Consider the following 27428-nt stretch of genomic DNA (forward strand, 5'->3'; position numbering starts at 1 on the left):
ATTGCTATGGCAATGCTATAGAGTCGTCTGAACATTTATGCTTTATGTCGATAATTCCATAGGAGGGGATATAATTAATCCTAGAAATGGCTGGTTGCAGAAAGCTGCCTCGGTTCTTACCTCTACTCTGCTACTTGCTCTTCCAACCACCTCATTCTCCAGCTGCATAGCATTTATAACCTGACAGGCTGAATCTTCAGAATCTTTACTTTCCGCAATGACTTTTCTTGTTGCAGACAGTGGTCTCTCTATCCGACTAGCAGGTCCTGATAAACAAAAGATATCATTACTTTGGTGCAAAAATCCTCCTGCAAATGTAAGAATGTAAATATAGTGAAATGTCACACATAGCATATACAGCAGAATGGCATTTGCTTAGAATTTAATTTGTAGCCAGAGTTAGCCTGCTTTCCCATTCTTCAAAGTCTTACTCTGTAATGAATTTCTCTCTCCCTGATGCCTCTGCTGCAGGACTATCAATCAGAAACGTGTGTAAGACTGAGTTTCCAAATCTGCGTAACCTGGAACCTGGTCGAGGGTCTCAGGAACACAGCAGCCTGACCTGAAACTTTTACTGTGAGGGTGGAAAACTGTCCAACCTGCTCAAAGATCCTAGGGAAAACACATCTGCTGGACAGCACAGCATTTTGCAGGGGAGTTCTTGTTATGCAGGTGCCACACTAGTTTAGGACTAAGTCAATCAGTAATAATGAAGTGGAGAAAACACAGAGAGAGATAGCCCCTGCTGCAGGCCGGCACTAAGCAAGAACTACATGAGGAGGAGGGGAAGACTCGCTGACGACCGTGTTGGCAAACTTATTTCCGTGCATGTTTGATGCAAATTATAATGCAGGTTCATCTACAGAACTACTAGATTAGAGAGCTATACCTCCCAACCCCACCCTTCCCATACACATGCATGCTCGGCTGAGCGTAAATGTTATTATTAATTATTAAAGAACCATTCATACAAGTGTATATGTACATACATAATAAGCATGAACAAGACGAGTTACCAACTGGTACAGAAGGAAAGAGGCCCCTAGCTGCGAGGACCTACAATCTACAGGGGATGGGGGAAAGGTAAAGTTGGTCATATGGCAGTATTGTGGCCGCAGGGGTACTGTAGTTTGTTGTTTTGTCTGAAGAAGTGGGTCTTCAGGTGTCTTTTGAAGGCTTTCCATGGTGGTTGAGTATCTGATATGCAGGAAAATACCGTATAGGGGATGCACAGGAGAAATCTTGGAGGTGATTGTAGGAGGAGCAGATAAGAGAAGTAGAGAAGGAGGTCTTGTGAGGATCAAAGATTGCATGTGGGAAGGTACCTGGGAGATCAGGTCACAGATGTATGAAAGGGACAGGCTGTGGCCGGCCTTGTATGTTATAGTGTTTTGTAGTGGATTCTCTGGGAAATGGGAGCCAGTGAAGGGATTGGCAGAGAGAAGAGACACAGGAGTAATGAGGGGAGAGCTGGGTTAGTGGTGGAGGAGCAACAGAGGAGGATGTTACAGTAGTCTAGGCTGGAGATGATAAGGGCATGTACAAGCATTTTTGCAGACTCCTGGTCAAGGAATGTACAGATCCAAGGGATATTTTTGAGCTGAAGGCAGTAGGAGGTGGAAAGGGCTTGGCTCTGTGATTTAATGTGCAGCCATTGACTGTGATAAATAGGTCTGTTGGAGGGGGGCTGAGTGAGATGGGTTAAAGATGATAAATTCTGTTTTCTCTATGTTAGGTTTCAGAAAGCAAGAGGAAAAAATGGAAGATATAGCAGATAGGCATTGTGGGATTCTGGATAGCAAGGAAGTGAAGTCTGGAACAGAGAGGTAAACTTGTGCATCGTCAGCATAGAATTGATGCTGAAAGCCAAGGGACTCTATGAGCTGTCCCAGGCAGAAGGTGTAGGTTAGGGTACTTTCACACTACTGTTGTTAGAATCCGGCGAACAGTATGCAAACTGATATCCTTTTTTTCCAGATTCGATAGACGGATCCGATGAAATACCGAATAGTCTCATCCGGAATAACGGATCCAGTATTTAATTTTTTTTCAAAGTTCAAAAGCGAAACCCGCTCCTCCTATATCCTGGCGCATGCGCAAACTGAAAAACCGGATCTGGCGATGCGGCAATTTCCAGAACACTTGGTACCGGATCCGGCATTAATACATCTCTATGGAAATGAATGCCGGATCCGGCAAATGCAGTATTTTTCTGGGTCAAATGCAGCAATCTGCGGTATTTTGTCTGGTCAAATACCGTACAAGAGACGGAACAGAAGACATCCGGATGCATACTGAATAGATTGCTTTCAATTCAGAATGCATTAGGACAAAACTGATGTGTTTTTTTTCCCCGGTATTGAGACCCTTTACCGAATTTCAATACCGGAAAAGAATAACGCTAGTTTGAAAGTACCCTTAGGAAAAACAGGCGTCCTAGGACAGAGCCTTGAAGGACACCAATAGAGAGGGGATGAGATGAGGAGGTGATGTGTGAGTCGGAAACACTAAATGCCCGGTCTAAAAGGTATGAGGTGATCCAGGAGGGGACAAGTCTGTGACGCCAACAGATGCGAGAGTTTATAATAGAAGGGAGTGTTGGATGGTGTCAAAGCCAAAGGACAAGTCAAGAAGGAGGAGGCTTTGGCTTTGGTAGTTAGTATGTTGTTAGTGACTTTGGTGAATATGTACCCAATGGAAAAAGGGGATTAAGCTGCCACTAGACTTCTGTGGAGGCAGCTGAACTCCCATGCGAACAAAGGATCAGTAACGTTGAGATACAACAGCATCATTATTCTTTCTACTAGATGGTCGAAGAGTCAGGACACCCCCATATTAGAGATGGTCAGATAGTCAGGACACCCCCATATTAGATGGTCAGAGAGTTAGGACACCCCATATAAGATGGTCAGAGAGTCAGGACACCCCCATATTATATGGTCAGAGAGTCAGGACACCCCCATATTAGATGGCCAGAAAGTCAGAACACCCCCATTTTAGATGGCCGGAGAGTTGGGACACCCCCATATTAGATAGCTAGACAGTCAGGACACGCCCATATTAGATGGTCGGAGAGTCAGGACACCACCATATTAGATGGCCGGAGAGTCAGCACACCCCCATATTAGATGGTCGGAGAGTTAGGGCACCCCATATTAGATGGGCAGAGAGTCAGGACACCCCCCTTATTAGATGGACACCCCCATATTAGATGGGCAGAGAGTCGGACAACCCCCATATTAGATGGTCAGAGAGTCAGGACACCCCCATATTAGATGGTCAGAGAGTCAGGACACCCCCATATTAGATGGTCGGAGAGTCAGGACACCCCCATATTAGATGGTCGGAGAGTCAGGACACGCCCATGATAGATGGTCAAAGAGTCAGGACATGCCCATAATAGATGGTCAGAGAGTCGGGACACCCCCATATTAGATAGTTGGCTGGTTGGTGTGACTGGGCACCTTTAGAGTAAATTGTGGATGAAATAAATAATGACACTGCTGGAGATAACATGAACTAGATATGACAACACATGTTTCCCAATATACCAATAGAACCATGCTCAAAGCCAATGATTCCTGCAGTTTTTGATCACTGCAATGTGCATTTGATTGCTACTAGAATATGGTGATATAGGTCTAAACAACAAAAGAAAAATGTCACCATAGCAAGCTAAAGAATGCAAATGCACTACAGGTTTTGGGGTATAAATGACTTCTATGAAACTATTACTATGTAGCAGGAAATAAATCTGTATGTCAGTCATACGTGGTGTGTATTGCTCCTCTTGTCTAGGCGAGCTCTTCTGCATTTTACTTTTCACCATCACAGGCTTCATAGGAATATAAAGGTCAGCACTATCTCTCCGTTTTGCAGACAAAACTCTCCCATCCTTTTTTTCAATAGCTTTAAAAAAAAATTAAAAAAAGACATGCATAAAGTTACAATGTGACAATGAAAAATAGGTGATTTAAAAAAATAAATTAATTAAATAAAAGTAAAACAGTAAATAATTTAGTTTGCCGACCAAGACCAATTATCCAGGTAAACTCCACAAAGAAAGTATGTGACATTGTAATGTGACATTGTGCTGCTATTTCAAGGATTGGATTTGAACTGCAAACATATGCAGGATGCCATCAAAATGATATTTTCTATCAAGCTCTCAGAGAGAACAAAAAATATTCAGAGAATGTCAAAGGTCTGAGATAAAATGAAGTGCTCTTTGAAGAGGGCTGCGCTAGCCTGCATTGGTAGCCACACATCTGAAGATAGATGAGGTCCAGAGTGGACATTTCGAGATAAATATATACATGAGACTGAGTAAAATGTTTTTCCAATATACAGTACATATGCTTCAACATGGTAAGAACAATACAATAGCCATGAAGGAAGGTACTGGTTCTCACTTAAGAGGACTAGTGGTGTGTAGAGACTTACAAGAAATGCTCCATGGAAAAATATCTGCAATTCAATCTCCTCCAGAAGGAAGAGTACCCACCAAACCGAAGAGACGCCTAGCTGTAGACAGCTGTGTCACAGATCTTGCCCCTCATCATTGCAGAGCAGTGTACTGGGTGCTAGACCTCTCTGATGCAGCTCTGGGAGGTGGGGGGTACTGGTTATCAAGGCAGAGATCTTCAATAAGAACCAGCACCTCCCTACTCTCCAGTAACCAGTACCCTGCTCTGACTGATCAAGGGCAAGAACCTCAAATGAGCAGCGTAACAGATCAGTGGGTGTGGATCCACTGTGGCAACTAACTGGTATGGCTTTATGATAGCCCTAAAGCCTCATGCACACGTCCGGCCACCACCGCTGTACTGTGATGCACTGGTATAGATCATACAAGTGTACTACTGTACTGCGGCAGCAGCAGGAAGCGCACGGGTCATAGCAACTAATGACGCAATGCGCTCCTGCACTGAGAAGAAATCCAGACTGGTATCACACGGTCCGTGTTTCACGGACGTGTGCGTGAGGCTTAAGGGTGTTATTCCGGCACTCTCCTGGTATTCACCCTTTAACCCCTGTACAGCGATCTGGGCTTCACTGCAGGGGAGCAACCAGACTACTACCTCCTGAAATAGTCCCAGTATAGCTGTCAGCTGATCTACTGAGGTCAGAGACACTGATAGAAGCACCAGAAAGTCAGAATTCTGAAAATGCACCAAAACTGCAGAAGTAGTGTGAACAGAAACTTAAGCCAATATGCTTGTTTCTGATATCCAGACAGCACACTGGTGGCAGAGATGGACACAGAATAGACTGGTGGGCAGTGTAGTGCTGGAGACACAAGCAGAAAAGGCTGAGTATTTGGCAGGAGCTAAATAGATAAATGCAGGAGAATTGCAGAAACACTAAACTGGTGACTGTTGGTCCGAGAAATCCTAAAGATCAGACACCCTCTTCCTGTAGAGGGTGCCTTAAGTACCCAGGGACCCACAGCCATTAGTTGGGGAAGGATTTAGAAGCGTGTGCACTGGACCCAAAGGGTTGCACTAAAGGAACACTTGGCAGGGTCATGGAGACTGCAGCATGAAGGGAACGGCAGCAACCAGAACGCTGGATGGCACAGTGGGTAGAGCGGCATCCACAGACTACAGACATACTGTAGCTGGCTACAGATGGGTGTCTCTTCCTTTTGTAGGAGTCTCAAGTTCAAATAGTATGAGGTACTGAACAATACAAAAATGGTTAAAAACAAAGTCACAACTGTGCTTTGAAGTTGTTTTCCAGCAAAACAAGCTTAAAAAATTTATGGTAAGTTTTCAGGATTATGGCCACTTTTACCCAGCTCTTATAGCATGTGGTCCATACTGAAAATCGGAATTAGACTTACCGGTAATTCGCTTTCCAGAAATTCCCTCATGACAGCACAACAGGAGGATGCTCCCCTTTGACCTTCTTGGGACAGGAAACCGAGAGGTTAAAAAGGTCCCTCCCACCTCCACCCACCAGTGTTTCTCCAGATTACTACACCAGGATGGGTGCAACTTATTCATTAAAATCATCAGAAAATCTGATATGCAATATTTACATAGTATTTAGTAAGTGAGGGAATGTACAGGTGCTGTTATGAGGGAATCTCTGGAAAGCGAATTACCGCTAAGTCTAATTCTTATTTTCCAGTCAATCCCTCATGACAGAACCACAGGAGACATACCAAATTATCATTGGGGTGGGGGTGTGGGGGGGGGGGGGGCAAGTCTAAGGACAACATATCTCAGATATTTCTCAATGGAAAAAAATACAATTTCATAGAATCAGGAATAAACCTGAGACTAAATCTTAATGACAGAATTTGTGAAATCAGTCGTATCTCTAAAATGTCTCTATCTGCATCCTTGATCAACAGACCTACCTCTGTTTATAGACTTGAATACTTAATTAGAGGAAGAATAAATTGTCTTATTAGACATCGGTCATAAAAAGGATGCCCTTTACCTCTAAGCCGAGTATATATGGTGAGTACCATTGGGTAAAAGCGCCTCGCTCTAAAACCAGATAAAATATTGTAACATCATATATAACATCTACACCGAGTAAAAAATTCACCGTAGACCCCATTGCAGTTCTTCCCAAGAGCTTAATTGTTATAATCTGATAACAACTAACTCAGGATGTCTACAAGGTATGTGTAAGAAACAGAGCCAAGCTGACAGCACTGGCACAAGGCAGCATGGACATCAACCATGAGGTAACCAAACTCTACCATTAACTTCATACCGGTCCAGGACAAGCTTGGGATCCTGTACCAGGAGGTGTTGGTATGAACTCAAGGAAGAAGGGGAAGTACTCTCTCGACAAAACCAGGCCAACCGAGAACCCACCTGCCCGCATAGCTTCAAGGTCAGAGGCAGTCTTAAGGGTTTCACAAGATTTTGACATGGCACTAGCCCCGAGACACAGGGACTGAGGGGTGGGAAAAGGTTACAGGACCTGTGCAGCGTACATAGCCACAGCTTATATGTGTGAGCATGGCTGTAAGTGTGAATGTGGACAGAGGAAAGCACAGTCTCTATTGCCGTTTTGTAGCTCCCTGGGTTGGCTTGCAGTGAGGGGAGTCTCCTTTCCAGAGGCGACAGAGGTGCCCTTGAGGTTATGGGTATTGGGTGCAATGAAGGCTGGGTCCTTAATGTTAGTGACATCAGCACCCTTAGGTGCAAATAGATAGAATAACATAGAGAAGAGCTTAGTTGGGCATAAGTTGACATTTACTGAAAATCACTTGTCTTCAGGTAGATACACCAATTTATTGCCTTAGAAGGGATAACAATAGTCCATACAAGACGAATTCCCAGCAAGGATGGTGCTGCTTCCCATTATAACAGGTCTGGGTAGGATCTTTACAAAATTTCAGAGCTCTGGTTACACTAATGTTCCTTTAACTTCGGACTGACCATTACTATCGCCAGGTGAAGAGTATACTACCCTATAAATCACATGGACGATACACCTATGTCTTGCACTCCTTGAATTACATACAACTTCTATTAATATTGTCCACATTGTCCAAGGAGGAATGTGGCTCCAAATACAGCTTTGCGCTAAACTGTAGATCGTGAATAGGCACTGTAGGCTACTCCACTCACCTAATGATACTACCACTACTACACCACAACTACCACTCATCTCCACCGGGCTTACCCTAAGCTTTCTGTCACACTGAGATCTTCACCTTAGGACTCTTTTAGCTTTAACTTAAAGGGAACCTGTCACCGGGATTTTGTGTATAGAGCTGAGGACATGGGTTGCTAGATGGCCGCTAGCACATCCGCAATACCCAGTCCCCATAGCGCTGTGTGCTTTTATTGTGGAAAAAAAACAATTTGATACATATGCAAATTAACCTGAGATGAGTCCTGTCCCTGACCCATCTCACGTACAGGACTCATCTCAGGTTAATTTGCATATGTATCAAATTGTTTTTTTTACACAATAAAAGCACACAGAGCTATGGGGACTGGGTATTGCGGATGTGCTAGCGGCCATCTGGCAGCCCATGTCCTCAGATCTATACACAAAATCCCGGTGACAGGTTCCCTTTAACTTCCTGCCTCCTAGCCTGTTTCTTTTATGTGTCAGGGCACCAGTAGGAGGCAAGTGTCAGCCGGCCACTGCCCGAGGCAGCAACTGTCAGCAGGCCATGCGCAGAGGCAGCAACTGTCAGCAGGCCATGCGCAGAGGCAGCAACTGTCAGCAGGCCATGCGCAGAGGCAGCAACTGTCAGCAGGCCATGCGCAGAGGCAGCAACTGTCAGCAGACCATGCGCAGAGGCAGCAACTGTCAGCAGGCCATGCGCAGAGGCAGCAACTGTCAGCAGGCCATGCGCAGAGGCAGCAACTGTCAGCAGGCGATACTCAGCTCCTTCTAGACATTTACTGGTGTGTTTACAAACATGGTGAAGTCAAGAGAATGGTCCAGGAAGACAAGAGAAGAGGTGATTTCTCTTCACAGGAAGGGCAATGGCTATAAGAGATTGCAAGATGTTAAACATACCAAGAGACACCATAGGAAGCATCATTCGCAAATTCAAGGCACAGGGCACTGTTGAAACGCTACCTGGTCGTGGCAGAAAGAAGATGCTGACTTCGACTGCTGTGCGCTACCTGAAGCGCAAAGTGGAGAAAAGTCCCCGTGTGACTGCTGAGGAACTGAAAAAAGATTTGTCAGATGTGGGTACTGAAGTTTCAGCTCAGACAATAAGGCGCACACTGCGTAATGAAGGCCTCCATGCCAGAACTCCCAGGCGCACCCCCTTGCTGTCTCCAAAGAATAAGAAGAGTCGACTGCAGTATGCCAAAAGTCATGTGGACAAACCACTAAAGTTTTGGGATAGTGTTCTGTGGACTGATGAAACAAAATTAGAACTGTTTTGGATCAACGCTATGTTTGGAGGAGGAAGAACAAGGCCTATGAAGAAAAGAACACCTTGCCTACTGTGAAGCATGGCGGGGGGTCAATCATGCTTTGGGGCTGTTTTGCTTCTACAGGTACAGGGAAGCTTCAGCGTGTGCAAGGTACCATGAATTCTCTTCAGTACCAGGAGATATTGGATGAAAATGTGATGCAGTCCGTCACAAACCTGAGGCTTGGGAGACGTTGGACCTTTCAACAGGACAATGATCCCAAGCATACCTCCAAGTCCACCAGAGCATGGTTGCAGATTAAAGGCTGGAACATTTTGAAGTGGCCATCGCAGTCACCAGACTTAAATCCGATTGAGAACCTCTGGTGGGACTTAAAGAAAGCAGTTGCAGCGCGCAAGCCTAAGAATGTGACTGAACTGGAGGCTTTTGCCCATGAAGAATGGGTGAAGATACCCGTAGATCGCTGCAAGACACTTGTGTCAAGCTATGCTTCACGTTTAAAAGCTGTTATAACTGGAAAAGGATGTTGTACTAAGTACTAAGATTGAATGTCACTTGGGGGTTGAATAAAACTGATAATGATGTGAGCACAGAAAAGACATTTGTGGTTATTTCATTATAAATGTTATGTTATATTTGTCTGACTTACAAGTGCCTCTTTGATTTAATTGTAAACAAGATGACTGAAATGATCAAAATCAATGTCAAACTGGCCAAAACACTCAATTTCAGTGGGGGTTGAATAATTTTGAACACAACTGTATATTCGTATTTAGTCACAGTCCCCTCTTCTTACACGTGCGGAGCTCTCGCACTATTAGTAAGAGAATAGTCCCGTAGCTGCTTGATGTCAAGAATCTCTCCCCCAAATGGGGTTTACACAGGTTTATATAAAATCAATTGAAGAGTCTCTCGAGCTGATTTGTATTAGTTTGAGCCAGTTTGTATTATGTTGCTGCTTACCAGTCTGGTGTCTCAGGTCCGGTGTGAGTGAAGATGTTCTTACACACACTATACATACGTGGCAAAATTTTACAGCTGATGAGATCTGTGCTCGTGTTCGGACCTCCCGCCAGTGCCGGCACTACGGTATCCTGCACAAGCGGACCAATGCTCCCTGATAAGCAGCAACATAATACTTACTGTGGATTCACTGTCCAAGCTCTTGAGGATCCAGTGACATTTATATGAGAATTGCGTGGCTGCAAGTTGGTAAAATATCCCAAATGCAGTAATGCAAACTTGAAAAATGAGGAAAAGATCCAGCTTCCAAAAAAGATGACGTTCTTTATTCCAATACACACAGGACATTAAAAATCCAACATAGCAAACAGGTCTACGCGTTTCGGATACTCTAATACTGATCCTTACTCATGAAATTTTGTTGCTTACTGACTAGGATCTTAAATAGCTGAAATCCTGAGGCTCACAGGTGATTGCGATCGACAGGAATGAGCACACAACGTCACGCCCCTTGTTCAAATGCCAAATATAGATGAAAATTTTAAAAAAAGTTGGATGCATTGAAGGTACATATTAAATCTAAAATACATTATGGAAATGAATCAGTAATGCAGGATTAAGTCGTGTTTACGGTTTAATCCTGTTGGAACACGGGAACCCATATAAAAAAAATCGATTCTCAATAGGATTCCCTGTTGAGAAGTTTTCGCTTATAATCCCGACCTCTGGTGCGAGGGTTAACCCTTTCCAAAGCTTGAACCTGGAATCCTGCAGTGTTGCCCTAATGTGAAACCGCAAAATGAAGACTGACTGCTGAAACATTTCTGACTTTTGTATGTGGAATATCAGAAAGGAGTTTGCATATTCTTACTTTTAGGCTCTTAGTGGTACAGCCAACATATTGAGGACTGCATACACCACATAACTAGTGTTGCAATTGACATATTGTTTTAAATCAAAAGTGTTGTGTGTGGCCGTGGAATATATCGAGGAACTCATTTGTATGTAATTGCAACATGTACAAATGCGGTGGCCGCACCTGAAAGTACCCTTATGTCTCAACCAAGTACATTTATTGTTCATGTTTTTGTCGCTGTCAGAGAACAGACTAGGGCTGATCTTTTGTGCTATGGCAGGTGTGCGGCGAGCAATGCATCTGACACCAACAGAAGTCATGTCAGACCATTGCTCGTCACAATTGAGGACAGATAAAAGCTTTCTGACAATGCAGCAAACTGGCTCAAACTAATACAAATCAGCTCGAGAGACTCTTCAATTGATTTTATATAAACCTGTGTAAACCCCATTTGGAGGAGTGATTCACAAGTTCCTATTTAGATTCCCCCACGGGTTCTTAATTAAAGTAATTAGAACTGTTGAGGCAATCCAGTTGATTAAACACATGTCTGGTTTACTTACCTGACAAGTACCAAAGCAAGCACCAATATTGTCATGCAGCTTCTGCCACCACCTGCATACAGAGCCTTGGTAAGGAGAGGAGAAAAGGCCCCATTCCAGCTGCTGACTTTTTCAGGCGCACTGAGGCACGATCCTGCTGAACTCCACATGCACAGAGGCAGGGTTAGGAACAGCGGATCTAAGCTCCATAAACCCAAAGCCATCTATAGTGAGGTAACCACCAGCTGCATTACCCACTTCATAAGGGTTAGGAGCAAGCCGGGGGACCTCCGCATAAGAGGTACTGGCACGGCCATTTATAGGGTAGGAAGGATGAGGATGAACCCAACGATCGGACCCATGCCATCAGAGAACCCACCTATAGGCTTGGACTCCACAGAGTCAGGCAGCAAGCCATACAACCCAGGTGGGTTCCGGGCTGCTAAGGGACCTCTACCCTGAGAGGTTTTAGCAAGGCTAGTTGAGGCGCTGGAAGGGGAGGCCCGACACACTCCGATCCTAGTGCCAACCTTAGGCCCTAAAAGTTCTTGTAGAATCTCTTCAAGGAACAGGACAGGAAGAACACTGGTGAGTGGAGGTGTGCGGGACCTTTTTAACCTCTGTTTCCTGTCCCCAAAAAGTCAAAGGGGAGCATCCTCCTGTTGTGCTGTCATGAGGGATGAACTGGAAAAACTTATATAGACCTGCTCCCCACCACTTCGTTCAGTGGTCCCCATTCTGTTTACATCTGGCAGAGGTAAATACCTCAGCGGTGATGTGATCTCAAGTAATATGTGACCTAGAAGTGACATGAAGTTTGGAGACCTCTCACTAATGAGGCCAGCTATTGGCTGCATAGATGAAAGTAGCGTTTTCACAGTATCTTGATAGAGTATGGATGGGGTATCCATACTCTATAAAGATACTGTGAAAACGCTACCTCATAGATATCAAGCAGACTTATGAACGGTACAAGGCGCAATATCACAACCAGGTGTCAAAGTGGATATCAATTTATTCAAAGACGACGCGTTTCGGGGTGCAAGACCCCTTTGTCAACGCTAGATCATAGAAACCAAGCAGACTTATGGACGGTACAAGGCGCAATATCACAACCAGGTGTCAAAGTGGATATCAATTTATTCAAAGACGACGCATTTCAGGGTTCAAGACCCCTTTGTCAAGTGTGGAGAGTCACAGCATAGGCAAGGACGCAGCCGCTGCTGTTCAGCACGTGAAGTGTCTTGTTTGCTGTATTATGGGAAAACAGCAAACAAGACACTTCACGTGCTGAACAGCAGCGGCTGGGTCCTTGCTTATGCTGTGACTCTCCACACTTGACAAAGGGGTCTTGAACCCTGAAATGCGTCGTCTTTGAATAAATTGATATCCACTTTGACACCTGGTTGTGATATTGCGCCTTGTACCGTCCATAAGTCTGCTTGGTTTCTATGATCTAGCGTTTTTACAGTATCCTGTGTTCACCTAAGTGGCGTCCTTGGCTCCTGCCTAAGGTGTTTGGACAAGTCTGGCTCCACCAACCAATAACCATCTTCACCCAATCTGATGCAACCTGAATAGGTGAGCAAAACTATCTCTCCTGTACGAAGGCAAAAATGTTTAACTTATTCACCCTAGGAGCGCCTTTCTCTTCTTTTTGGCCACTATTTGCTAAACCCTATCAAGAAGTAGGGGCTGGGGATTGGAAGATCGCTGAATACAGTCAAGGTGCCAGAATGCAGCAGCAGGGAGCAGGTCAGTGTATGGTTCCCAAAAGTTACCGCACACGCCAAAGGCTAGGTAAAAATAACACCCATAATCCGGGAAAAACTCTTTAGAGGAGTTGAAGGAAATTAGCATGTAAATAATCTGGAGAACGGGATGTTGCAGAGTTGTCAGAGACCTGCCGTATTTTGGAATGACAGGAACCATGGAATCACTGATCATAGAAGATTTAAAGGGGTTTTCCAAGAGTTTTTTATTCCAGAGGAGAGGTCATCAGTATCTGATAAGTGGGGGTCCAAAACCTGGGACCCTCCCGATCAGCTGTTTGAGAAAGCAGGGGAAGTAGCAGTAGTGTCGAGGCCTTCCCCAGCTTTTCCTAAACCATGTGACGTCACCGGTCACATGATACGGTGCTGTGCTTGGTGAGAAGAGAAGGCTGCGGACACCCCACCGAGGGGTATGGGTCATCAGCAAAAAGAAAAACTCTCGGAAAACCCCTTTAATACTGTAATGGACATCTCCTTCAGCGAGATGTTAATCATAACCAGCCCATGGATAAAAATCAAGTTGAGTATGCTTATTACCATTTCCATTAAATTCTAGTACAACTAAGTCCCCTGGAAGTAGTTGTTTGTGTTCAGGATCATGATGCCTTGACTTCATAGAGGTTAAAGTTTTGGGCTCTTCTCGAGTTTCATCTTCAATTTCTTCTTCAATGGAGTCACACTCATCAGCAGAGCTATCCTTGCTGCCATGACGCAGACGTAAACTCTGCTCCAGGCTTTCTCGCAAGGCCTGTCAAATATATAAATATCCCTTAGTTTTACTTTCATCAATATGGAATAATAAAGGTTTTTTGTTGATGGTTGTACAGAAATGTTAAAAATGTATGCATAAAATGATTATGAATGGTCATTGACAAGTCCTATGTGATTTCTGAGCTCCCTCTAGTGGCTATTTGTCAACATTTCTAGAAATACACAGAAAATAAATTGTCTTTCCACTTCCACTTGAGCATGTCTTATTGGATTCTACTCCATCTAATAGAAAATCCTAGAGCCTCTTAGCTCTAGAAGAACATAGGGGCACAACACTTTGCCACAGGGCTAACAAGTATTTTCACAGAGGTTCCTTCATGGTAATAAAGAGTTTCAGGGGCTTCCAGCAGCGGGGTATCCTGCAGCTCGTCTCTGGAGGACACAAACTAAACTAAACCTCCACTTTACAACACATGCAAATTACACTATAATGAATATGTATTACATAGTAAGCTATCAGCAGTTACATCAGTTTACAGTCCAGGTGATTAGGATGCTGTCTCTATTAGGCTATGTTCACATCTGCTTAGGAGGCTCCGTTATGCTCCATGGGGCTTTGGAATACCCCTTTAAAGACACTAAACTGCTCCAGATCTGATATATAAACTTGAAAGATGTGATTAAATGTATTATTCGTATTTTAACATGACACTCTAGTTCAAAACTAGCACACACATGTACAGCCAGGATACCTGGTTCCATATGTTCCTCTGTTCTGGTCCTCTTTTGGATTCCTTTTAAGATGGCCATCACCATCTAAGACTTCCCCATGAAGTGATGTAGGAAAGTCTAAGACAGCCTTATGACCTCAGATAGACCACAGCCAATGATGTAGTCGTTGCGCCCATCTAAGGGCAGTGGAAAGGAGGGATGTACACGTATACGGTCCATATACGGAATGCAAAAAACGGAGCGTAAACGGAAAAGAAAACGTTTGTGTGCAATTGGCCCCCTAGAACTCTGCATGCAAAAGTCTGAGATGAGGGTGGCCATTTTGAAAGAAATCAGACAAGAGTCTAGAAAAGAGGAGCGAGGCAGCGTAGCAGGAATGGAGAGTACTAGGTATGTTTGTTATACATGTGGCCAAGAGCGTTGCTTTAATAAACACTGTATAATAGGTTGATAATATTGTGTAAGGAGGGGTTAAAGGGATCCAGGAGGCAAAACTATGTAAAATATGCTGCTTATGCTTAACTTTCCTAAATACTTTTACAGATCCTGATGAATACGCAACATCCCTGACTGCTGGAGATTTTATCTATAGCTTTACTTAGCTAATTGGATGACACGTGGCTTTGTGTGATCAAGAACCTCAAGCATTTCACCTGTACACAGGTTTTCAATGGGAACTGCTGTTTAAATAAGCTTTACATAAACCAATAGTACATGTGACTATAAGAAACATTGTAATATATCTTATCAGAAAAAAAATGCCTTTTTTTCTCCTTCTAGAAGCTCACTCCTTCTCCCTCTCCCCAGGTTTGTATGGCATGTAATCTGATCAGTGAGCTTTATTCAAGATGGACTTAGCAGAGAATGTTAGTTTCGGAGGGGGAGAAAGTGGCATTTTTCTCTCAAAAAGATATATTACAAAGTTTCTTACATTCATCTGGAACTATTGATTTATGCAAATAAAATGCATTTAAAAAAATAAAATACAGCATTAAAATACATCTATGCAACACTCACCTTAACGTCACAAGCATCTAATAGCAGCCTCTTCTTCTTTCCTTCTTTGCTGTTCCCCCCAGAATCTGTAAAAGTCTGCAGAGTTTCTCAAATTAGATAACCAGTTGGAAAAAAAAACCACTTGGGGGACATATCTTAATATTGGTGTTTCCTACGCAAGTCTTCTTCCCCTGTCACTCCTTGCGTCATAACATCAATGTCTACTACGGTAGACATTAAAGTGCAGTTTTTCTGTTGCTGATCCGAGGATCCGTGATGATAATTTTCCTAACATGCAAATTAAGCCTTTGGTGCAATCAGGCCATCACCACGTCTATTGTTGCACCCAAGCTCCCCTCATTTCTGTAGCCAGACCCTGCTTTGATTGACAGGGCATTGGCAAAACAGCAAGGGAGGTGCTGGCCATAGAAATAAGTGGAGCTTGGGTGCAACAAGAGCAATGGTGATGCCCTCATTGCAACAAAGACTTAATCTGCATATCAATAAAAGTATCATAACTCAGGAACGGAGTCTCAGTTCAACAGAAGAAAAAATGTGTTTTAATCTGGTGAATCACAGCTATGTCTCTATGCTAACTGTTAACTAGGGAGGTCTCTTGTCACAGTCTGTATCTACCCTTCAGGTGAAAAATCTGCAGTAACTATAGGATTCTCTCATGCCAAAATGGATAAGACTCTGGTCCAAGTGCTTTATTGGATTCAAATATTATATAAATATATTGGGTACAAATGACACACAAAAAAAATTGGCTTTGCCAAAGCAGTTCAGATGGTCGTGCCAGCTTACGTGACCAGTCTGGCAGATACAGACTTGAGTGAGCCTTTTTTTCAAGTCTTGGAATATGGAATAAGGACATAATTATAGAAAACAAAAGTTATGTTGGAATGGTAAAAAGTTTTTTAGTAATTCACCTGTAAAATCCTTTTCTCACTATGTTTATTGGGGGACACAAGAAACGGTGGGTATAGCTGCTGCCACTAGGAGGCAAGATTAAAGGGGTTGCATCACAAAACATATTACTTGTGTTGTTTTATATTATATATATCCCCTCTTAGACGTACAGCACCACGGAATTAATGATGCTCTCAAATAAATAATAATAATAACAACCATAAACCCAAGAAAAACACTCAAGATGGCTCAGAACCACAAACAGTGGGATTCATCCCAAAAAATGGTTAAACAACAGAATGGGAGCTGTCCCCTCAATGAAGCTATTAAAAAAAAAAAGATTTTACAGGTGAATAGCAAAAATCCTGTTTTCTTGCCCGTGTTACTGGGGATACATAACCGTGGGACTTTCCAAAGCAGTCCCGATGAAGAAGGGTGGGAGACCAGGAGGTCTTGGAGAGAAAAGAACAGAACACAGAGTAGCTCTTAAAGCCTCATGCACACGACCGTATGTAACACGGTTACAGTCTATGTGACACACACATTGTGTGGCGGTCCCGCATTTTGCAGCAAAGTATAGGACATGTTCTACAATTTGTGAAATGGACATACGAATGCGAGAATATAAATGTCCAGTGTGCTTTCCACATCAGTATGTCTGTTCCGCAAAGATAGAGCATTTCCTATTCTTGTCCGCAAAATGCAAACCCACTGAAGGTAATTGGTCTACACAAAATGTGAATGTCACATGGACTGTATACATGTTTAGAGAGTCAGCGATTTGCGGACCATAAAATATATGCAGTCGTGTGCAAGAGCCTTATGAATGCGAGCCAAACAGGCTGCCTCTACAGGTACCTATTGAATGGAAGAGACCTACTGTAACACACAGGCTACCAAGCAGAGAAAGGATCGCAGTTTAGATTTCAGAAAGCAGTGGAGGAATCGCAAGGTGACCCAGTTGGTCTTCCCTGCCACGGGTAAAACACCAGGACCAACCCCACTGTTGGAAAAAAAAACTATAAACCTGCAATAGGAAGAAGAACCTCTCCATGTACTAGCAAGATGAATATGAGGAAGAACCAAAGCCAAAAAAAGGAATATCCAGTAGGGATCCTGGAGAACGGGTCCTGCATGGGACAAGAGCCCCTCCTTGAGGAGAATGTAAAGAAGCAGGCAACCTGGGATAGGAGCGCTGCAGATAGCACCTCCATGTGTGGCTTTAGAGGAACGCTGAACGGTGTGATGGAAGTACTAGAAATAGGAACCAGAGAAGAAGAAAGAGATGATCCAGGGAGACTAGAGAACAACCCTATAAGGCAGGAGCAGGTTGTAGTCCAAAAAGCATGCTGTGAACATATACACTAAAGATAGACTGATGCATGTTGTCAGAAAAAGAATGAGCTCAGCCTGCCTACCACATGCCCAGGTGAGGCCGGTCAGAAACAATCCTGCTGAAGATAAAAGATGATGACCCAACTGGCAACTAGAAGTCTGGAAGTCTCAGACCTGATAAGCCTGTATTATCATAAAATGGGAGTTAGCAATGTGCTCCAAAGGACTGGACCTCCTGAGATATTCTGGGTAAAACCCTTAGGCCTCTTTCACACGGGCGTTGTGGGAAAAGGTGCGGGTGCGTTGCGGGAACATGCCTGATTTTTCCGCGCGAGTGCAAAACATTGTAATGCATTTTGCACGCGCGTGGGAAAAATCGGCATGTTTGGTACCCAAACCCGAACTTCTTCACAGAAGTTCGGGCTTGGGATCGGTGTTCTGTAGATTGTATTATTTTCCCTTATAACATGGTTATAAGGGAAAATAATAGCATTCTGAATACAGAATGTAAAGTACAATAGCGCTGGAGGGGTTAAAAAAATAATAATAATAATTTAACTCACCTTAATCCACTTGATCGCGCAGCCCGGCTTCTCTTCTTTCTTCTTCTTTGCTGTGTGCAGGAAAAGGACCTGTGGTGATGTCACTCCGGTCATCACATGGTCCGTCACATGATCTTTTACCATGGTGATGGATCATGTGATGACCGGAGTGACGTCACCACAGGTCCTTTTCCTGCACACAGCAAAGAAGAAGACAGAAGAGAAGCCGGGCTGCGCGATCAAGTGGATTAAGGTGAGTTAAATTTTTTATTTTATTTTTTTAACCCCTCCAGCGCTATTGTACTATGCATTCTGTATTCAGAATGCTATTATTTTCCCTTATAACCATGTTATAAGGGGAAATAATAATGATCGGGTCCCCATCCCGATCGTCACCTAGCAACCGTGCGTGAAAATCACACTGCATCCGCACTTGCTTGCGGATGCTTGCGATTTTCACGCAGCCCCATTCATTTCTATGGGGCCTGCATTACGTGAAAAACGCACAAAGAGGAGCATGCTGCGATTTTCACGCAACGCACAAGTGATGCGTGAAAATCCCCGCTCATGTGCACAGCCCCATAGAAATGAATGGGTCCGGATTCAGTGCGGGTGCAATGCGTTCACCTCACCCATTGCACCCGCGCGGAATACTCGCCCGTGTGAAAGGGGCCTTAGTCACCAGCCTGTTGTGGGCTTTGGTGACCAAGCAATTTATTTTATTTTTTCATCGTCACATTCCAAGAGCTATAACTTTTATTTTTCTACCGATGTAAGAGGGCTTCTGGGGTACACATAACTTACTGATTAACTTTTATTAACTCTTTTTGGGGATGGTGAAAAAACAGCAATGCTGCCACTGGGTTTTTACGTTATAAATTTTGTGGCATTCAGTTTTCAACACAAATAACATGATAACTTTCTTCTGTAGGTCAGAAAGATAATCGCAATATATATGGTTTTATTTATTTATTTATTTTTTTTACGTTTACTACTTTTGCACAATAAAAAACTTTTTTTTTTTAAAAAGAAGAAAATTTATTTAGCATGCTTTGGCCGCCCAAAGCCAATAACTTTTTTATTTTTGTTCTACGGCGCTGTGTAAGGGCTCGTTTTTTTGTTGGATGACTTGTACTTTTCATTGATAACATTTTAGGCTACATAACACTTTTGGACGGCTTTTAATTCAGTGCTTTTGGTAGCAAATAAGCAAAAAAATAAAAAATAAAAAATATTTTGCAATTCTGTCATTTTTTACAGCATTCACCATATGGGATAAATTACATGATAATCGTGTAGCGTGGATCATTATGGATGCGGTGATACTAAATGTGTGGTAGGGATTTTATTTTTGCCATTTTTTTAGGTCATTTCTTCTTGTGGTAGGGAACAAACAGGTTTGGTGACCCACTGGACTTCCTCCATCAGTGTGGGGTAGAAGGAAGTTAGAATTACCTGTGTTCTGGCGAAAAAGATGAAGAAAAAATAAAAAGTAAAAAACAAAAAAATTCAAGCACTAAGCTTAAACTGATTAGCTCAGTGTCTGCAGAAGGGACATAGCTTGTAGGAGGAGCTTACACTTTTTTTTGCTCAGTGTCGCCTCCTAGTGGCAGCAGCTATACCCACGGTCTCCTGTGTCCCCATAATGACAAGAGCAAGAAAGAATCAACATTACGTATTCTGTAATAAATTACCTCTTCACTTTCATAATGCTGTCTAGAGATCACACCCTCTTCATCACGGTTATCGTCAGCCTCATCTGCCTCAAAATCCTCGGAGTACTTCACGTTTGGGCCAATATGCAGTCGTGTTCCAGTTTCAGATTTAATGTTTAAGGAACTCTACAAATATAATAGAGCTGTCAGTCGCATTATTATATATAAGCATCCTTTAGTAGATTTTCAGCATATGCAACTGATTCATTCACATCTGCACTGCACAATCTGTGGAATCAGCCACGGAGGCTCTTAAAGGGGTTGTCTCACTTCAGTAAATAACATTTATTATTATGTAGAAGAAGTTAATACAACCACCCTGCAATCCAGCAGTGGTGGCCGTGCTTGCACACTATAGGAAAAAGCAGAGGCTTCTCTGGTGGCCAGGAGCGTGTCACCGCACAAAGGCTGGTGCTTTTTCCTATAGTGTGCAAGCACAAACACCACTGCTGGTTTGCAGGGTGGTCTGTAACCATGGAAACGAGCAGTGTAGTGTATAATGTGATAGAAAAATGAATCCAGCCAGCAAAAGAGGCAATATGGATAATCACAATACATTAGTAAGTGGCTTGTATTAACTTCCTGTACATGATAAATGCTATTTGCTTAACCCTTAGGATACCGGAGGTTTTTTCGTTTTTGCATTTTCATTTTTCTTCCCTATTTTCTGTGAACCATAACTTTTTTTTTTTTTCGATCATATAGCTGTATGAGGGCTTATTTTTTGCAGGACAAGTTGTACTTTCTAATGCCACCATTAATTATGGCATAAAATGTTGTGGGAAGCGGTAAAAAAAAATCCAATTGGGGTGGAATTGGAAAAAAAAAACGGAATCCCGCCACCGTTTTACGGGTTTTGTTCCCACAGCATTTTGTTTACGGCAAAACTGAACAATGCCCTTCATTCTCTGGGTCAGTATGATTACAACGATACCCCATATGTATAGGTTCTTTATGTCTATGTGTAAAAATATTCTGACCCCCATAACTTTTTTATACTTATGTCTACTGAGCTGTTTAGGGGCTTATTTTTTGCAGAACAATCTGTACTTTTAATTGATACCATTTTGGAGTATGCGCGACTTTCTGATCAGATTTTATTAAAAATTTTTGGTAAGAGAAGCAAGGAAAAAATGGCAAATCGGCCATTTTGACCCTTTTTTCTGTTACGCCATTTGCCTTATTGGAATTTTTTTTTCTATTTAAATAGTATTGGCAATATACGGAAAGGGGGGTGATTTAAACTTTTATATATTTTTTAACATTTTATTTTTTGTGATCATTATGTGCCTCATATATGAGCTTATTAATTTTTTTTTTTTTTTTGGTGTATCAGGAATTTATTATTAGCTTATTTTGCTCACTTTTGCTTATTTCTTATCCTGGCCTGCCATCTAGTGGCCAAAATAAGAATTGCAGTTTGAATACTGTTAGCTTACTCAGTAAAGCTACCAGTATTCAGCGCAACTACCTATGCCCGGATTGGACACACGGGCATAGGTAGGAAGCCCGGAAGAGCGAGCTTCTGGTTTTTGCGCATTTAGGTGCCGTTATCTCACTTATCACGGCATCTAAAGCACTTCATTACCGCGATCGTTATTATTGACGGTCACGGTAATTAGCTGCAGGTCTCTGTTGTATGAAACAGCAGAGATCTGCCGGCCATGACGCCCGCTGCACGTGCGAGCGGGCGTCATGTTTACACATCGCACCAGCGCCGTACATGTATGGCGCTGGTATCCTAAGGGTTAAACGAGACACCATCTTTAATGGAGCCTGCAACGAAGAAGTGAACATAACCTTATTGAGTCCACAAGACAAAAAGATATCAAATATCTCAAGGCAATGTCTTACAGAAAATAATGAAATACATAACATATAGTTTATTCTTCTCTATAAATATTGGAGCGTGTAGTTAATATATAACTGTAAGTTCCTGCAACTGTATTATTAAAGGGAGTCTGCCAGGAGTTTCGGCCATGATAAACTGCTGACACCATTAAGCAGAGGTCAGGGTGAGCACGACAAGCATACCTTTTATCATCAGGAGTAGTGTTGATATGAAGTTTTATTCTGCTCTTGCCCAAGGCTGAGCATCAATGTGAAGTGTTCTCTACACTGAGCTGCTTCACAGCTCCTCTCCTCTGAGTGACAGCTGTAGCATCCAACCAGGAGACCACTACAGGGGTCACTCAGAGCAGAGAGAAGAGGCTGTGAAGCAGCTCAGTGCAGATAACAGAGCACACACTGAACTCTGCTATGTGCACTTGTAAGAAAAGAATCATACTACTCCAGATGAAAAAAGCTCTACAAAAGGTATGTATGTCCTACAATCAGCACAGGACAAGGCAAAAGTTTCATGAAACGTTAGTTTGGATACGTCTATATGAACGAGATTTACTTCAGACCCCTTCTGCAGCAATCTAGAGAAAGGCACAAGGCAATCCACTCCAAATCAAGAAAATTGTTTTGTTTATTTCTCTGCAAAAAACAGATGAACTAAAATTAAAAAAACACTATACTGCCCTCTGCTGGCGCTCCCAGCAAGGCTTCTCTCATCCCCATCAGTCTCTGTAAGGAAATTGGTTGTGTATTCTGACTCCTCTACTGAACTCAATGTAGAAAATCTGTGAAAATCTGACCAATCAATCTCAGAAAATAACATGCTGTCGATTTCAAAATCCAGACCACAGGTCAATATCGGCATGAAAAATGTCAACAGGGCTGCTACTGTACTCCACTGCAGATTTTCCATCCGCAAATCTGGAAAATCTGCAGCATATTCATCCTGTGGACGTAGCAACCTATAATATTGTCAATGACAATGATAAAGGGACATCTCTCCAAAAGAGATGAGCACCCGTTATCATGACATGATTTCCTATGACAGATTATTAGTACATACTGGCCACTGTCTCGAAGAAGCTTCACTGTATAGGAATGAAACATTATACCTGCATCCACACCTTCCGTTGAATCTTGCCAGGTGCAGTATGGTTCCTCCTCCCAGGAAGAACAGAAAATGCATCATCTAGAATGAAAATAAAATTAGGGAACATTATAAAAGATCCTGATTTCCTTTTTTATGTTATTTTATGTTATGTTAGTTCATCTTTTTCTCACTCAGCGTTCACAGGCTGACACACAACTATTCCAGATTCTTACACAGTAAGGCTACATGCACGCGACAGTGCCGTTTTTTTGCGCTCCGCAAACTGCGGATCCGCATAAAAAACGGAATTGTAGACATGCCTATTCTTGTCCGCAAAACGCACAAGAATAGGACATGCTATATTTTTTTGCAGGGCCACGGAACAGTGCAACAGATGCGGACAGCACACGGAGTGCTGTCCGCATCTTTTGCGGCCCCATTGAAGTAAATGGATCCGCAACTGAGCCGCAAAAACTGCGGCCCGGATGTGGACCCGAAAAACAGTCGTGTGCATAAGACCTAAGGCCTCATGCACATGAACGTATTTTGTTTGTGCCCGTTCCGTTTTTTCTTCGGATAGGATGCGGACCCATTCCTTTCAATGGGTCCGCAAAAAACGCGGACAAGGATATACATTATTACAATGGATACGCAAAAAAAAAACGGATCCCATACGGACGTCATTCGTTGTTTTTTTTTTGCGGACCGCAAAACACATACGGTCGTGTGCATGAGGCCTAAATCAGACGAGCTATATCCAATGATAAAAGAGGAATGTATTTGATCTGCAACTAGGCAAAATTCTACGAAAACTGTGACAAGGAAACTTTATTTCCAAGGTCGCTACTAAAAAGGCAGGTAATAAAAGAAAAGCCTAAATATAAATATAAACAGTAGACAGCTCACCTGATTGAAAATGGCAACAACAACAAAAAAGGAAAAATAGATTAAAAACTAAATTCTACCTAGAAATATACTCCATGGTCTCCCACTTGTCTGGTGCCAAAAGTCAAACAAAATAGGTAGAGAATAAAAGAGTGAGTGCCTGAAGGAACACGTTAAACATTTTTTATATATTCCTTCAGGCACTCACTCTTTAATTCTCTAATAAAAAAAAAAGTCATAACGCTTTAAAAATAATGAAGCATTAGTCACTTCCACAGATCCCATGCCACTATGGATCAGTCCCTGCTTCTCTCCACCTCCTGATCTAGGCACCACACACTGGAAATGGCTTGGGCTTACTCTAGGGGGTGACCATTGCTACCAGTTACGGTATTTGCTGAGCAGGCAGAGAGGGGATCGTTAAGGTAAGTAAAGATTACTATTTTACCTGACCATGTTCTTAAATATAACTACTCCCCTGGAATACCCCTTGAAGGGGTTGTGTAGTGGTATAATATTGATGATTGGTGAGAGTCCGACTCCCGACACTCCCGGTGATCAGCTGTTTGAAGGGTTCATGGTGCTCGTGTCCCTTGTAGTGGCGGTGCAGTGTAATTACAACTTGACTGGGAGCAGCAGTAGTTACACGTCACCCTCGCTACACGGGGGATGGCAAGCATGTACACTTTGAAGATACAGCAATCACAAGAGCGCCATGACCCCTTCAAACAGCTGATGAGCAGGGGTGCTAGGAATCGGACCCCCACTGATTTGATATGGATGGCATATCCTGAGGATAGGTCATCGATATTATACCACTACACAAACCCTTTAAGGAAATACATATTCACAAAAATGTATTAATGTATAGTAAGTATCAGAATTGTCTCTTTGCAAGTAAAGGTCATAACATAGAATGCAGCAAGTCTTCATGGAAAAAAATAGATTTGGATGCCCTCAATATGGTTTTGTGCACTGGTCTGAATACGAAACACATAATTATACACAATAAATGACCCTAAATATAAACATTTAAAAAATCATCCATCGTGTTCAAGCTACTCCCAGCACACGTCACACACATCCCTGCCATGATCAAAACTCACCTTTGACTTTTGGGGTTTTTAAGCCTCCTCTCGCTAAATCTTGCGTGCTGTTCTGTTTCTTCAAATCAGCATTTGCTCCATTTATGTACAGAGAAAATCCTTGCTCCAGATGTTCCAGCTTAACTTGTGTAGGATCCTTTGCTCTGAAGCTATTCAGGGCCCTAAGAACAGAATAGGACACACGAGTGATGAGCCTCAGAATAGGCCACACGAGTGATGAGCTCTCATAATACGACACACGAGTGATGGGCCTCGTAATACGACACACGAGTGATGGGCCTCGTAATACGACACACGAGTGATGGGCCTCGTAATACGACACACGAGTGATGGGCCTCAGAATAGGCCACACGAGTGATGAGCTCTCATAATACGACACACGAGTGATGGGCCTCGTTATACGACACACGAGTGATGGGCCTCGTAATACGACACACGAGTGATGGGCCTCGTAATACGACACACGAGTGATGGGCCTCGTAATACGACACACGAGTGATGGGCCTCGTAATACGACACACGAGTGATGGGCCTCGTAATACGACACACGAGTGATGGGCCTCGTAATACGACACACGAGTGATGGGCCTCGTTATACGACACACGAGTGATGGGCCTCGTAATACGACACACGAGTGATGGGCCTCGTTATACGACACACGAGTGATGGGCCTCGTAATACGACACACGAGTGATGGGCCTCGTAATACGACACACGAGTGATGGGCCTCGTTATACGACACACGAGTGATGGGCCTCGTAATACGACACACGAGTGATGGGCCTCGTTATACGACACACGAGTGATGGGCCTCGTAATACGACACACGAGTGATGGGCCTCGTAATACGACACACGAGTGATGGGCCTCGTAATACGACACACGAGTGATGGGCCTCGTAATACGACACACGAGTGATGGGCCTCGTAATACGACACACGAGTGATGGGCCTCGTAATACGACACACGAGTGATGGGCCTCGTAATACGACACACGAGTGATGGGCCTCGTAATACGACACACGAGTGATGGGCCTCGTAATACGACACACGAGTGATGGGCCTCGTAATACGACACACGAGTGATGGGCCTCGTAATACGACACACGAGTGATGGGCCTCGTAATACGACACACGAGTGATGGGCCTCGTAATACGACACACGAGTGATGGGCCTCGTAATACGACACACGAGTGATGGGCCTCGTAATACGACACACGAGTGATGGGCCTCGTAATACGACACACGAGTGATGGGCCTCGTAATACGACACACGAGTGATGGGCCTCGTAATACGACACACGAGTGATGGGCCTCGTAATACGACACACGAGTGATGGGCCTCGTAATACGACACACGAGTGATGGGCCTCGTAATACGACACACGAGTGATGGGCCTCGTAATACGACACACGAGTGATGGGCCTCGTAATACGACACACGAGTGATGGGCTCTTGTAATACAACAGAAGAAAGTAGTGACTCACTAACTTTTCAAAAAACCTTTGCTATGTCAGAGACATATCACGTACACATGACTGCTGACACCAGTGGTTTGCTGAGCTGTCACGTGAACAATGGACTTGACGTCATCATTTACGGTCCAACGGGGCTGAAAGTGGAGGGACATTTACAGTGCCTTGCAAAAGTATTCAAACCCCTCCCCCCTTGACTTTTTTCGTGTTTTCGTGCCTCACAACCTGGAATTAACATGGATTGTTTTTCTTATTGTGAAGCAAACAACAAATAGGACAAACTAACAGAAAAAGTCAATGTGCATAACTATTCACCCCCTAAAGTCAATACTTTGTAGAGCCACCTTTTGCAGCAATCACAGCTCCAAGTTGCTTTGGATAAGTCTTTATGAACTTGCAACATCTTACCACTGGGATTTTTGACCATTCCTCCTTGCAAAACTGCTCCAGCTCCTTCAAGTTGGATGGTTTGCGCTTGTGAACAGCAATCTTTAAAGGGAACTGGTCATCAATTTTATGCTGCCCATACTAACGGCAGAATAAAGTAGAGACAGGTGATTTCAGCGGTCTGTCATTTCAAAGTTAAAAGTAAGTTGTTGCCGAGAACCAACATCACAATTATGGCAGATTTAGGCCTGGAAAAGAGTCCCGGCCACCTGAGAAGAGTCATGGTTATTAATGAATTCCTGCTCTCCCGCCCAACTGCTGATGATTGACAGTCTTCTACCTAGTTGTCTCCCTTTCTCTCTAGGAGATAACTTCCAATCATCAGCAGATGGGCGAGGAGAGCAGGAGATTATGAATAACCATGACTCTTCTCAGGTAGATTTGACTCTTTTCCAGGCCTGTGCTGCAATGATTATGATGCTGGTTCTTGGCAACCACTTACTTTTAGCTCATGAGTGACACACTGCTGAAATAAGCAGTTCTGTCCCTAATTTAGGCTGCCCTCAGTGAGTTCAGCATAAAGTCTATGACAGGTTCCCTTTAAGTCTGACCATAGATTTTCTATTGGATTGAGATCTGGGCTTTGACTAGGCCATTCCAACACATTTACATGTTTCACCTTAAACCA

The 27428-nt window shown here is 43.3% G+C and overlaps 1 protein-coding gene across 2 annotated transcripts in view; it reads right to left on the reverse strand.

The window, feature by feature from the left end:
• Positions 1-27428, reverse strand: part of LOC121008919 (katanin interacting protein) — a 311559-nt gene that overhangs the window by 236142 nt on the left and 47989 nt on the right. Inside the window, exons 4-10 of one of the 2 annotated variants that reach the window (XM_040441685.1) lie at positions 24876-25036; positions 22907-22983; positions 19932-20078; positions 15470-15544; positions 13547-13757; positions 3772-3909; positions 121-266 (exon numbers count right to left, since the gene is read on the reverse strand). In XM_040441685.1, the coding sequence (XP_040297619.1) occupies positions 121-266; positions 3772-3909; positions 13547-13757; positions 15470-15544; positions 19932-20078; positions 22907-22983; positions 24876-25036 (955 nt within the window). The remainder of the gene's footprint in view (positions 1-120; positions 267-3771; positions 3910-13546; positions 13758-15469; positions 15545-19931; positions 20079-22906; positions 22984-24875; positions 25037-27428) is intronic. The other variant, XM_040441686.1, reaches the window with a different exon arrangement.

Source organism: Bufo bufo, chromosome 7 (assembly GCF_905171765.1).
Source record: "Bufo bufo chromosome 7, aBufBuf1.1, whole genome shotgun sequence".
In the NCBI taxonomy this organism is placed as follows: Eukaryota; Metazoa; Chordata; class Amphibia; order Anura; family Bufonidae; genus Bufo; species Bufo bufo.